At 39.7% G+C, this 14,367-nt stretch overlaps 1 protein-coding gene across 1 annotated transcript; it reads right to left on the bottom strand.

The window, feature by feature from the left end:
* Positions 1–12: 12 nt before the first annotated feature.
* smyd2a (SET and MYND domain containing 2a) lies at positions 13–13,077 on the bottom strand. The gene is made up of 12 exons (XM_022193562.2): positions 12,764–13,077; positions 11,514–11,577; positions 10,575–10,685; positions 9,784–9,844; positions 8,005–8,132; positions 6,530–6,597; positions 5,222–5,324; positions 5,007–5,117; positions 4,167–4,287; positions 3,871–4,045; positions 2,986–3,094; positions 13–2,706 (listed from the first exon to the last, which is right to left on the bottom strand). Exons 1-12 carry the CDS (start codon positions 12,934–12,936, stop codon positions 2,623–2,625), a joined length of 1,308 nt encoding a protein of 435 aa, XP_022049254.1. The 5' UTR covers positions 12,937–13,077; the 3' UTR covers positions 13–2,622.
* Between the last annotated feature and the right edge of the window lie 1,290 nt (positions 13,078–14,367).

The following is a 14,367-nucleotide window of genomic DNA, read 5'->3' as shown; positions in this document are numbered from 1 at the left end:
TATACAGCAAAGGAAGTGCCATACTGTCATTTATTGAGTTCCACTGACATAGTACAGAAAGAACCAGAGGCTCAGATTTTAGTAATGCATACCAATAGAATAACATTCATGCCTGAAAAGGTTAACAGTTCATTACAGAAAAACAGAAAACATATTGTTGGTGGCCTTTCAATTAGTCTTCGCCTGGTTTACATGCAGCATGAGTAAGGATTTCACAACACTAATGCCACAGGTTTCAAATCTAAAGACATCACAAAAAGAAATAATGTACATATTTATATTGTGTATTTTATGTCTGACCAGAACCTAAATGCACTGCTTAAATCTGGCCAACAGAAAATTCAGATGGTTTTTGGTTGGTGCCAACCAGCCTACAAACCCTCTTTGCATCATGTTTTCCACTGTACAGAAACACACATAAATAAACATGTGGAACAAAGTTGGTAAACTGGTGCTTTTGGATTACCTAGGCAAAGCTGTAAGGCAGGCACCTTCTAGATGCATTTTTGCAGGTGACAAAGAGAGTCACGTATGCAGGAGTTGCTACAAATATGACTACAGACAACTCATCACATTTGGTTATTTCTAATCACCAGTAAGCCACATTCATGTGATGCATTAAACTGTTTCTTTAGTAAACAAGATGGAGAGGCTATAGGCATTTCATAAGAAGAAAGGAATTCAATCTGTGACTTCAGTTTCTCTGGCAGTGCAAAATGAAGACAGCAGACAGGCCAATTATCCATTCAGAAACTGTTAAAATGACACGAAATGTGCTTCTAGAATTGCCATTTTGACATCATTTTGTCATAAAAACTGTACAAAATTGGAGTGCAACAAGAACCCTTTAATAAGGCCCAAGTGATGATCTTTGCAATACTTTAGCTCAGCTTTTTAAATGCTCACTCACATTGTAAGACTCTGATTTTAACCCGCAGCCACAAAACATAGTTGCCTGGTATTTTTTTTCATTACTCAAATCTCCAGAAGTACAGTTCTATGACCTTTTACTGCTCCTGATTTTGGGGTGTGGGCTGGGGTCAGTTAAAACTGTAAACCACAGGCAACATTTACAGTATTTATGATCAACCCTGCTGTCAACAAACGGTTCGTTTTCAACCACCCACAGATTTCTTAGGTTTTCAATACCAACTCCTGTTGAAGGTAATGCTTCTAAAGTAGCTCAGTATGCTCAAATTACAAGAGCGCAAAAATTAACTTCACACTAAAACAGAGATTAAAGGGAGATGAAATTACAAAAAAAATATTTCATTCTTGTCACCTGTGTGCGTGTGTAATGATGACACACCTCACACCCTCATGAACAGTTGTACGTAAAAGATATATTTTATCAAGTTAGAGTGCATGGTAAAATCCGGCCCACAGCTGCTAAGGTGACTTCACGACGATCTGGATGCATGACGCTTCTAAGAAAACACCAAAAAGTTATGATAATGTTGATCGTGGCGAAAGGCAACAAAAGCTACAGTGTTGCCCCTTTTATTCCTGAGAGCGAAGGGGCTCCGATCCAGGATCATCAGTCAGATTACACGACCAATGTCTTTACTGCGACTTCAGAGGCAAACTGGTCTCAAGTCAGCACCCCTGGTTAAGGATACACTGTGAATAGATAGAATAGCTGGTTCCTTGTCAGTTAAACCCGTGGCCCATTTGGTCAACAAGCCCCACGTGAAAAACACGCATACAAACGCACACTATGAACAGTCAAACATGCAACACTTTGTGGTTCTTCTAAACAAGCAAAACATACTGTAGGATAAGCCAATAAAACTGCTCGTTATTCATTCAGGAATAGTTCTTTGCATTCTCTTCTCTGCTGCTACAGAGCGCCTGATGCATGGTCAGTCGCCTTTTTTTTTTTTTTTTTTTTTTTTCACGGCTTAAACAAGAATTAGTGAAGCAAGAAACTCTGCTGCGGAATATTTGATAGAAAAAAATGCAGTGGCTGTAAAGTAAGTAGTAATGCCCTCAGTAACAACTACTCACTACATATTTTTAAATCATGAACAACTGCTCTGGAGCCAAAAACATACATGATGGTGAAACAGTCTATTTATGGGTCAATAAACACACAGTGAATGATTTCAGACTCACTCGGAAAGAAAAACAGGGTCAAAATGTGACTTCAGAATATTGAGCTATCACATGAAAGCTTTGGCGCTTCTGAAAGGCAGCTTTAACGGTTTTCTTTTTCCCATGTCTGATTGTTTCTTCAGTTACAGTATGGGTTAACTGAGCTTAAGCACAAACCAACCAACATTTCTAAATCATGCTCAAGGTTACAAGAGAAATATCTCAAATGTTTTTTTTTTCCCATTCCAAAAAATGTACCTCTAATTTGTCTGCATTTAAGAGCAGGTCTGACAGAAAGTAGGCTGCTGTAGATACAAAACGTGGTCATTATCGGTTGACGATAGACATGTAAAAGAAACTGCCCAAAGAGAGGCAGACAGAACAGAGTAGGAACAAAAACGTTTTAAAAAACTGAGAGGTATAAGATGCATGCCATGCATTTTGTATGTGTATTTTGTTGTTTCTTTTAGAAAGGTTCATCGCTCTGGAAACTCTCTCATTCTTTTTGCTCCTTCAGCTCCACTTTCTTTACTTCTGATCCTCGATTTCTCGTTTGACCTCTGCTACATAATGGTGGTCTTTTCCATGAGCTACCTCCATGATTGCAAGAGCCTGCAGACAGAAAAACAACATTTTCTCCATTTAGAAAAACTCAGGCCGTGGCAGTTGATCAAATTGTCTGTGCATGATGTGGTTACATCCTAATACAATAATTCAGTTCTGTAAACTAAACTTAGATCAGTTCAGTTTGGAAATATGAGCCTCATGACATGGATGAGCTCTCAACTAGCTCAACAATTAACTGACTTCTTCAAGTCCGTTAATTGTCAAATTAATCTCTTCTATTGCCAACAATCCAAATATCAATGGATCAAATATCTATAAATTTACCTTCTTCAGAGCTTTGACTCCTTGTGTCTTCTTTTCAAGTCCCAAATACAGACGTCCCAATTTCAAATACATCGACGCCACATTCAGAGAATAGGCTGGATAGTGAACACTGCAGAGAGAATACGAAAAGAGAAAACAAGATGCAGTCAACAATTAATGCAACATTTTGTTCTGTTATAGTGGCTGCACAAATTTAAAACATACCAAGCTGGGAGATAACAAAAATAAAAGATAAAACATATACTAGAGCAGACATGGCTGATGGTTGTTTACTACAGAAGGAAAACATGTTAGGTATTATCAAGCTTTAGTGACGACTACAGAAGCCTAATATAATACGTGCACAGTGGGTGTATTGTAAATAACAAATGAACATGATGTGGGAAAGACGAGTTCTATTGTATTTTGTAAAGTATGAAATAAATAAAACATTTTATTCTGAGCTGTAACAACAAACTCAGAAATCTGAATATCGTTACTACACAAGTGGGAAGGAGTCGATCGATGATATTTGTATATAAAAGGACCATCCGCAAAACAGAGAAATGCACATAAATCTTCTAATCTCTCTGTTCAAGTACAAAAAACTTTTGACAGCGTGATTAGTTTGTATTGTGGTGTGACTACAGCCCACTGTGCTTACATGCCCTTAAATATCTCCAAACCTATACACCTGTAACAAGACTAAAGCTCGACTAAATTAGATTAAATTCTTACTGACAGATTGAGAGATCACGCAGCTACTTAACTCAATCACAGAGCTTTTTCATCCACTTCTGCTCTGGGGATTGTCAGACCACAACACTACTGTGCAACTGACTGACCGCATGAATCTACGGAACCTGCATGACAGCTTGCCTGCAGATCTATGACAGATCAATTTACCTGTATGGTTGAATGATCTTCTCTCCGTAGCTCATAGCGCCGTCCCAGTCCTGCATGTAGAGACAGACGCCCATGGCCTGATACATCATGTGCAGCATGTAGACGTTGGTGTCTGCAAAAATAGCTCCCATCTTCTCCTGGCTGAGCTCACACATTTCCAAAAGCTCACTGGGGGGTGCAAGAGAGTCAAGGAATAATGATGCAGACAACGCAGCAAAAGAAGAGGAGGCAGGGAAGTGAAAGACTGTCATTGATAAAGAGAAAGATGAGAATTCACTGCCAAGAAAACAGGATATTTTTGTAGTGTTTGGCTCTCCTAAACTCTTCGATGACATTCTTGGCGTAACGGACCATGGATCTGATTTCCTCGGGCTCTGGTGGAGAACTCAGCTTTCTAATCTCCATTTTTTCCTTGTCCTAGGCAGAGACAGACAAAAACAACACAAACAGTTGGATGCCAACATATTCTACCAGGATATCTTCAAGAGGTTCAAGTGAAATGGCTACAAATAAGATTGAAACATCTCAGTATCACTAGCTGTGTTTCTGAACTGGCTCTACCTCTGTACAGGGTTCACTCTGGAGAAGCAGCAAAATCAGATACACTCAGATACATCCGCATGCATTACCCACTCAGTCAGCTTTATTTTTGATTACTGTGCTGATTCAGCACTTTGCCATGCAATGCACGATATAAGCAGCCTGCAGCTGAAAATGATTACAAACTACTAACTGAGACAATTCCACTAAGACCTCTGAAAACAAGGATTTCATTTTCAAAGCACTTGCTAAATCCTCGCCGTGTGAGTTTCCAAATGCACGATTAGCTTGTCAGAAGTTGAAATGATTTGTGGCATTTGTTGCTCCATGTTTACTATAATTTCTCAACAAAACAGATTTGCACATGAAAATCACAGATTAAAGACACAGCTACTGAGAAAGAATAATGTCTGAAAGAAAGGAAGAAAAACAGAAACAACAAAAACAATGGTAATGATGTCGGCACAGAGAGGAGGACAGCATGATCCTCAAACAGGCAACAGAGACTGACTATGCTTTCTGGTATATTTCTCAAATAAACAAACCAAAATGGTAACAGCATAAGAGCATTCTCCAGGGAGTTGCATCAACTGTACCTTAGATTTGGTGGTGCACTCTGTACACTGGCATGTGAAGAAGTAGGAATCCAACAACCTCTCTTTCCTGTCCTCTGTCGGGTAAAGCAGGTCTATGTAACTGTTAAAGATCTGCAAAAAGACACATAAGAGGAAGAGAAACAGTCACAAAACTAGACTGGGCTATCTATTTTTCTGTAATTGTATCTAGTTTCATAATTCTTGTGCTTCCTTACCTCCTCTCCCGGGTTTATCTCTTTAACAGCTCTGACCTCAGCCACTGTGCCTTTATAGGTCACGATGACATTCGGGCTACAGCTGTGATTCATCAGTGCTACACTGGAAGGAAGAAAAAGAAAGAGTAGAGGCGAGGTGTGAAATCAAAGAATAGTAATAAAAGATGACATTTAGCAGCTTCATAATGTTGGGAGTGCAGCACTTTGGTTGCTATATGCAGCACTGTGCAAAGATTTTAGATGTGAAAAGTGAGGATGCCTTCAAAAACAAGGTCATGAATCATTTCTTGTTTTTCCAGTGATGTTCAAACAAAGTGCAGTAAACAGAAAAACATCACATCAATAAATCAATACATTATGTGAGCACCATCGGCCTTTAAAACTGCACCATTTCTTCAAAACACACTTTTTCAGTTTTCAAGGTAACTCAGACTGATAATGCCTCCTGAAGGGACTTCATGCTGAATAAGAATCTTAACATCTCAAGTGCCTCTAACCTTTTCATGGTTTATGCTACACAGTATATAATAAGCAGATAGAGACTAAAACGATTAAGCAAATCAGAAACACAAGAGATAAACAGATTGAAAGGTAACTGTTCCATATATATATAAAACACTGTTGGGAAGATGAAGTGGCACTGAAGAGGGGGGGACAAGTGTGGATTTCTGAAAACATGCAGAGAAGTGAAAGCAGAAATTATTGTATACTGCAAAAATTCAAAATCTTACCAAGTCTATTTGTCTTATTTTTAGTCTAAATGTCTCATCCCACTTGATTTAAGATAAATTCACTTAACAAGAGACATTTCAGCAAGATGGAGGGACTTGTTTTAAAACAATGCATCTTAAATATCTTGTTAAGGCAAACAATCTCAAAATTACCTTGCTTTGAGTTGTATTTTACAAGAAAACACAAAATAAGTTTAATACATCTCAAATTAGGAGGTTACATGAAAGCAAAAATCTGTTTTTGAGTGAAAAACTTGGCTTATTTTAAGACACCTAAGCTTGACAATCCTGATAAAATACAGCTTAAAATAAGTTTTCCCAGCTAATTTTAAGATCTCAATATTCTAAATATCATATTTTATTTCAAGAAATCTGACCAAGCCATTTCCACTTGTTCTATTGGCAGATTTTTTCACTTATTTCAAGGTAAAAAAAAAAAAAAACCTTGAAAAATGTTTTTTTTTCTTGTTTTGAGAGGGGCATTTTTTCCAGTGTATGATTTAATCTGTTAAAGCTTTATTCACATAGTACACAAACTTGATGAATAACTGTTTAATAGTGATGATGTGTAACTTACTCAGGAAAAACAGCCGATCCCAGATGGGAGAGCTCTTCGTCCTCTATAGTAAAACCATTACAGTTAACCTGGAGACAAAAGAAACAAGTGAGGCCAGGAGGGACAGAGAAAAACAGAAGGAAAGACACAAACAAACCAGCAGAGACGGCAGGGTTGAGTATAACGATAAAACAACATGCAACCCCCTCTACTCTGCTGTGCTGCGACTCCCCCTCCATTGAGGGGGAGGAAATCCGGTAGTAGAGATTAAGTGTGGCTGTGTGACAAGAAGCCAAAGGGGTTGCTTCCATTCATGTAGTGTGAAGGCAAAGAAGGCAGCAGCTCTGCCAGACAGATTAAATTAAAGGGCTAAAAGCTGAAGAGTTAAACAGACAGCACCCAGCTGGTGTGTGATACTGATCCTGGTTGCAGCTAACATGTGCTCCTCCATGTGCAAAAAAACCCACATCTTAAACATGTAAACATACTGCACGTCCACATTGTGTGTATTAATGCTTTGTGTATAAAAAAAAAAATGTACGGAGCAACCCAGCATGCCCTTGTACAGAGTGTTCTATGTGCTCCTAAAAAATATCACATGGCAGTAACAGAACGCACTTAAATAAAGATCCTGGATCTTTCTGGGAGAAGGCCTTTAATCCACTGATTTAAAGCTGGTGTTTAAAAAAGCATGGCTGAGGATTTATTAGGTGTTTTTTTTTTTTTTTTGGGGGGGGGGGGGGGGGGGGGTACTTCTATACAAACAAGGGACTAAAAGCAGCAAATCTCAAAATCCCTAAAATCTCTGCCTGTAGAGACTGATGCTGGCAAAGGGGACACAGATAGAGGCTTAGGATTTTGCTAGAGAGCCTAAGTGGTTTTTCCCCACTAAAAATCTCCACTAAAGCATCCTCAGCTGACTGGGTTTGGGTCGGGACACGCACCACCTGTCACAGCTACTGCTCACAGAAGTGGTCAAGAAATGGAGAGGCTTCTACTAGTAGAGGGATAAAATATTAAGTCAGGGCTGTCCAGTGGCCAAACAGTTATGGTACATCTCACATAGGGGACATTAACCGTATACAGAAATGCCCCCAGTTATCAGTTAGACAACAGTGGTATCCAGTGTAATGTAGCAATAATACATCGAAACCAAAGTCTTTTAAGAATTATATGACTGAGGCCTGGAGAGGGTTTGTTCACACTACAGTCATAGTAATACATGTACACAAACCACGCCAGGATCCATACAGAGTGCAACTCTGCAAAACCACCAAATAAAACAAAAAGAATCCAAAGAATCTCTGGGGTACATTTTGATACCTAGAACACATCCTCTTCCTCTACAATGGATGACAATGACAGAAATCAAACTGATAAACAACAAAGTTGAGCTCAGTGTTTGCTAGTTGCATCAGAAGAACCCATCTTTATTTAAACTGGCAAATAAGTAAACATTTAAGTTAGCTTCCCCGTTCTCTGATCATAGAATTTACCTGTGCAAAGAGCTCAGTGAGAGCCTGTTCATCAGGGATGTCACTGATGTGTCTGGAGTAGAAGTGATGCAGCGCTGCGATGTCTGCCTGGTTCATCTCGTCCTTCTCACTGTCCATCTTATCTAAATCTGTCAGGGGTAAAGAATCATAGAAAGAAAGGGGGAAACAGGGATGACAAGAGACAAAGAAAGAGTTACATGGGGTGTAATGAACATTGTAATGGACCAGTTGTTGGACCTGAGACAGCTGGATAACTCTAAAGGCAACACCCAAAAACTCATTTAAATATTCCCCTTTAAAAGCGACAACCAGCTACGTAAAAACAAACCAGACCTCTATTGAAAGATCATTTTCTAGCACTAACACAGCATCATGTGGAATGGTCTGGCTGCACCTTAAAACCATCCTGCAATAGGGGAGAAAACAAGCTCTGGCTTGTTTATATTTGTTTCAATCAGTCACTACCATCTGGACAAAGCAATGGTGTTCCCTTATAATAGTGACTAGTGTAACATCTGCATGCAGGGAGATGAGCACTGTCTCTGAAAACAACTAGCCGGGCTGCCTTACTGCATGATCCAAATCTTTTCAAAGCCTGAAATTTTCTACGTCACAGTTTGTTGCTCAGAGGCTGTTGTCGTTGTTGTTGTTTTCATAGTGAAGGAGATTTTGAAAACGGTAACAAGTTGATAGCGAAAGAGAAAGCAGCTTGAAATGTGCGACTGATGGCAACCTTATACTAACAGCCTACATCTGGTGAGTCAGACTAAGAGCATACATGAGTCAGTGACACATGGGTATCTATCAGCAGTAATGAAGTTTGAAGATTGCATTCACTAGTAATGGAAATTTCACAGATGAGGGATAAAGATATGGCATAAAAAATAAAGGTTATACTGTTCATCCACAGTTTTATCATTACGTCTTGTCATTGTTTGTGACTTGCACCATATTTATTTGTAGAATAGCTCTATAGAAGAAACCCCTCACTGTAAAATCTACAACTGCTGAAGGCCATGTGTTGTTGCCAATCACACAAACTCACACTGACTCAGGCTGGTTGCAGCAGCTGGCCACACACTTGTTTTGTTTGCATGAGAGACAGGTGTGAAGGTTAATTCTGTGACAATCCTGCGGTGACAAATCTGAGCCAGCAACAACTGCTCAGACTAAATGATCACTTCAAATGGAGCAGAGAAAACAGTTTGTGGGCTCTCAGGTGAGCCACAGTCTTGTTTCATCAACCTACAGTATGTAAAGCAGCAGAAGAAGCTTCACTGTGCTTTCAGGATTTCATGTTAATCAAAAATAAAAACCACACATTAGTATCTTTAAAGCAGCACAGAAGAACTGTAGGAAACAGAGAAGCAGCAAAAAGAGTAACAGAGATAAGTTTCTTTGAATTGTAATTATGAGTGGAAATGAAGTTATGTGCTAAGCATGTCTCAGTACAATCACTGTGTTCAAGTCCTTGCTCAAGGGCACAGTAGCAGTAGTTGTTAAAGGAGGGGAGAGAACATGAAATTACAGCACCCAGAAGCTTGGGATTTAAGTCCCAATGCTCTGCACACTTGGAGTGAATGAAAGAGACAGAACCAGGACTGGAGGCTACAGTCAAGGATATTAATAGACACGCTGCTACAACTGCAGAGGCACAGCAAGATCTCACACACACACTGCACCATGTAACTAAAAGAGCATGGATATGTAACTAAACGCTCACAAGTTTACACACATGCACACACACATGCGCGCGCAGACACACACAGATCTACTTACGTGATTCAAACTCTTTGAGCAGCAGCACTCTTTCTGAAGGGGTTCGCTCTGTTGTGACTCTCTGCAGCATGAAGCACAGTGGAGAGACAGGAGAGGATTTTCAGGAAAAAACAGAGGTATGCAAAAGACATGACTAAATTCATATTTCACAGATGGATTTGTTAAAAACTTTGCGCCAATTACTCATTAAAACGCTGCATGATAATGTAGCAGTTTTCAAGCACAGCTGGATGACAGCAGAACACGCTTCAAGAAAGCTGACAGGAACTAAGAACAACGCTTTGTTTGAACTCAAGGTAAAATTAAAAGAAGTCTGATAAAACCTGCATGAGCATAAGTCCTCCCTGTCTGTTTCATAATCAGTCTATTGTGGCCAAAGCTGATACCAGCCTTAACAAATTACACTCCTGAACTGCAATAAATGAAATGAAGATGAGACACTCAACAACTCATGCAAAAGTATACAAATGAACTGATATGAGGCAAGTCAACCGTTTATCAGGACTTATTTGAATCTTAATCTGATTTAGGGTTTACAGTCTCCTGTTCTTTCATTCAGCCAATTCTACATAAATGCAATGTATAACTACTAATTTAACCGTCTTTGTGTTATTACTAATACATAATCAAGTATTTCAATGCAAATATATTCTGCTTTCATTTAAGGTATAGTTTTAATTGTTGCCAGACAAACATTATAGAAAAATGTAATGATTCTATTTTGACAGACAGACAGACAGACACTTTATTAATCCCGAGGGAAACTCCATTTTTTCTCGTTATTACTTCACCTGTTTCATGATGATTCTGGCCACCAGTCTGACTGTCTCTGATGGACACCAGTTTTCTCCGTAGGCACACATGGCTACACACTCCAGCTTATGCATGGGCCAATCCCCTCTCTACACAAATAGACAAACACACAGATGAAATCAGAAATGAGTTAACAATTCTCATTTCTGCCACAAGTGCATCTGTTTCAGCAGAATACGCATCAGAAAATAAACAAATGGCACAAAGCACAAAAAAAGAGAATTAACCGAGTGGCAGTTTAATGGTTTTATTATGACATAACAAATCTTTCTTAAACAATCAGCCAGGAAAACAACTCACTCTCCATCTCTTTGTCTGTATTTTGCTGCACTGAGTGTGTTTTGTACCGTGACTTAAAAACTAGACGAAGTCAGAGGGAGGACAGACCACATCGTCATAGCAACAGCAGTGAGCATGTGCTCGCTTTGTTTCTGGCTGCTTGGAGCTCTTTTGAATTGGTTCTCAACATGTGGCTCAAGGTTGCAAGGTGTGTCTAGCAACCATTAAATAGGTTCTTCAAACTACTCCGGGTTGGTATCAGAGATGTTACATGATCATCTTTTGACAGCACACATCACACAGCGGAGGAGACACACTCAAAAGGAATCAAGCTGAAATGAGACAGTCAGTCATCTTCTACATTCTTGACAGAAACAATGAAATGCCCGTCCTCATGCTGTCTGTCCTGACAACAGATATCAGGAATAGGGCCAAAATAAATAAGACAAGAATGCAGAATTTTACAAAAAAAGTCTCACAGGATGTCTGATTAGGATACAATTGCAGGAACACATTTTTTAAGTAAAAAAAAATTAGCGTCTTCAATAAAATCTAATCATTATCATGACCTTGTGTTAATATGAGAAACTGCCACACCCTTATACACACAAACAACAAGTATAAAAAGACCCTCTTACCTGACAGTCTACATTGCAGTAGTAGGCCTGCTTACATTTGCCACACTTAAAAAGGTCTTCTCTCCTGTAAAGACAAAGAAACGCAACACATTCATCCACTACAACTGCGCTGAGGAGACACTTGAGGGAACTTCATCTAATGTTTGTTTGTAGGTCAATGTAGGGTAAAACTTTATATACCTATCCAATAATATTTAGAGCCTTGGTATATTCATTCTTAAACTGAAGCTATGTGAGACAGATTTGTTTTAGGATGTGAGGAGGTGGGACACACTGATGCACTTTGCCAAATACTTGATTTTACTCACAACCTAGCAAAATCTATAAACATTTTCAGTTCAGTTTCATTTTTAAAAAAAGGAGTAATTCTGTACAATACTGTAAATGAGTAATTGTGCACACTCAGTACCACCACCCTTCCTCATGTCACCCATGCACCCCTGGCCTTCTCATCCCCAGACTCCTCCTCTCTGGGGACACATGGACACCTAAATTTAGCTCCATAACCTTTAAGTGCTGTGCAAACCTTTTAATGGCAGCTCCGGTAGGAAGCATGTGTGTGACAGGACAGAGTTAATGTAATCTTAAAGACAGTCACTAGTGGCACAGTTAAACTTTGAGAGGCCAGTGCAGTGAATTTAACTTCATGTTTTTGACAGAGTGCGCCTACACACACCTACACATGACAGCACTCTCTGAATGCTGTAGGATTTTCTAACCACTCCACATCCTACACAGTTATTGCTGCAAGCATTCATGCTATAGTTGAGCCTGACATTACTGAAGTTTTTCAGGAGCAATGGTGCCAACATCAATCATGTTTTGCAGTGTGTCATAAATGGCTTGGTAAGTGCTCCTTTAGCTAAGTATGCTACCTGGAAGCATTGATACCATGTTTATAACTGTAGTAGCATCTTAATAGCCCCACTGAGAGCAAAGACAAGCAGTTATTTCATATTTAGCCTGTATTATGCTCCAGTGCTAGACTCTCCTGACTCTGCAGTGCAACACAGACGCTGCAGCTCCGGTCAGGTGAGCTGCTTCAGCGCATTGACCCAGTTTAAGCAGCACCAGCTCGGTGTGTCCAGAGGTTCACCAGCTAACCTAGCAAGGTAACGAGGTTAGCCGGCGATCAGCTGGACACGAACCCGCTCCGGTCCGCGTTAAACGGCGGAGGACAAGGCAGCGTGTTGTAGCTAAGTGTCACAGAGGTGCTTTCGAGCTGTTTCGTGGAGGTGAGGTGGGTTTACCTGCTGAAGCAGTTCTCACAGTGTGCTCCCCTCTCATTCACCGTCAACACGTAGGAGTAAGCGGGGCAGGCGAACACCAGCTCCCCCACAGAGAAGTGCCTCACCGCCCGCAGGCCGCGGCCCCTGTCCGGGCTCAGGAACCTCTCCGTGCCCTCTATGCCTTCGTTCTTCATGGTTTGTTGTGCTTACGGTCCTCCGGTAGATAGCACCAACCACCACCTGTGTCCGCTGGCTGCTCTAATCAGCTTGTGGCGGAGCTCCTTCTTCCTCCGCGGAGCTCCGTGTGTCCGGAGAGCCCGGCAGCGCCCCCTGCTGGAGAGGAGACACTCGTACAGCTGGACCAGACTGACGGTAGCTAAAGACAGAGTTACGGGAAACTTAACTTTCCCCCCACATTTTAAAGACGCAAAATCGTATGTTAGGTAAACCCTGATCGTTACCTGAAACTGACTTTCAATTTTTTGAAAATACAAAAACAGAGAGAATGATGTGATGTTTGTCCTTCCCGTTCAGACCACATTAGACCAGGTACAGATCTAAAAACCACAGAAACAACTGTGTTTTACAGATTTTTAATTTTTTAATGCTATTTATTTATTTATTTATTTTTCACCAGCCTCTGAACTTCTGCATACGAAAAACAGCAGTATTTCCTCTTTTTTTGCATTTACATAAATAGAATAAGGGTCCACAATTCAAAATTGTAGTTTAAAGAACTGTTTGCCTCCCTGGGATGATCTTAGACTTAAACTGAATAATAATAATGACAATAACAATAATAAAGACAATAAAATGTCAGATCCAATGTAGTCTTTATGTGAAAAAAGCAGTGACATTTTCCCTTTTTCTATTTTCGTAAGCAGAATAAATGCTTAACAATTCAGAAACTGTTTTAAATCATCTTTAGCCTCTCAAGGACAATTGATCTCTATATATAGTGGATTTAGCTCTAGACCTGTTCTGATGTGATTTACATGCAGAAAAAGCAGTGAAATCCCCCCCCCCCTTTTTTTTTGCATTTTCACAAACAGTGCTTTAAAAATACATTTTTTTCTTGTATAGTTTTGTCCAGATTTTACCAATTATATAGTGGTTGTGGATGTGGACCAGGTCTAAAGTAATCCAGATGTGGAAAAAAAAAGAAGAAAAAAAAATGAAACACTGAATCTTTCATATTTCCTTTCCCCCCACCACTCAGAAACTGTGGTTAAAAGAATCTTTAGCCTCTCTGGTGCAATCAAGTCCACATTTGACCTCACTGTCTATAGTGGTTTAGAACTAGACCAGGTCCAACATGATCTGTGAGCGAAAGAAGCAATGGAATCTACTTTTGTTTCATTTTCAGATATTTAAAATGAGTTTCAGAAAGTATTAACGGTTTACCCAAATTGTCTCACACAGCTTTACATCTTTACAATGTGGAATAAACAGAGAACGGGTTGCTCAGTGCTGTTAATCTCTTTAAAAATATTCCTTAAACGCAGAATCAGAAGTTATGAATCAGAAACCAACTTCAGTCTGTCAGAGGCTGCATGACCTGGTGACTGTATATGGAAGCTTTACTGTATGTTGTTATGTATTTGTTGCTTTCAATATGTATAGGT

Source organism: Acanthochromis polyacanthus, chromosome 2, assembly GCF_021347895.1.
Source record: "Acanthochromis polyacanthus isolate Apoly-LR-REF ecotype Palm Island chromosome 2, KAUST_Apoly_ChrSc, whole genome shotgun sequence".
In the NCBI taxonomy this organism is placed as follows: Eukaryota; Metazoa; Chordata; class Actinopteri; family Pomacentridae; genus Acanthochromis; species Acanthochromis polyacanthus.
The sequence above is the reverse complement of the archived record's forward strand: the minus strand, read 5'-3'. Positions and strand labels throughout refer to the sequence as shown.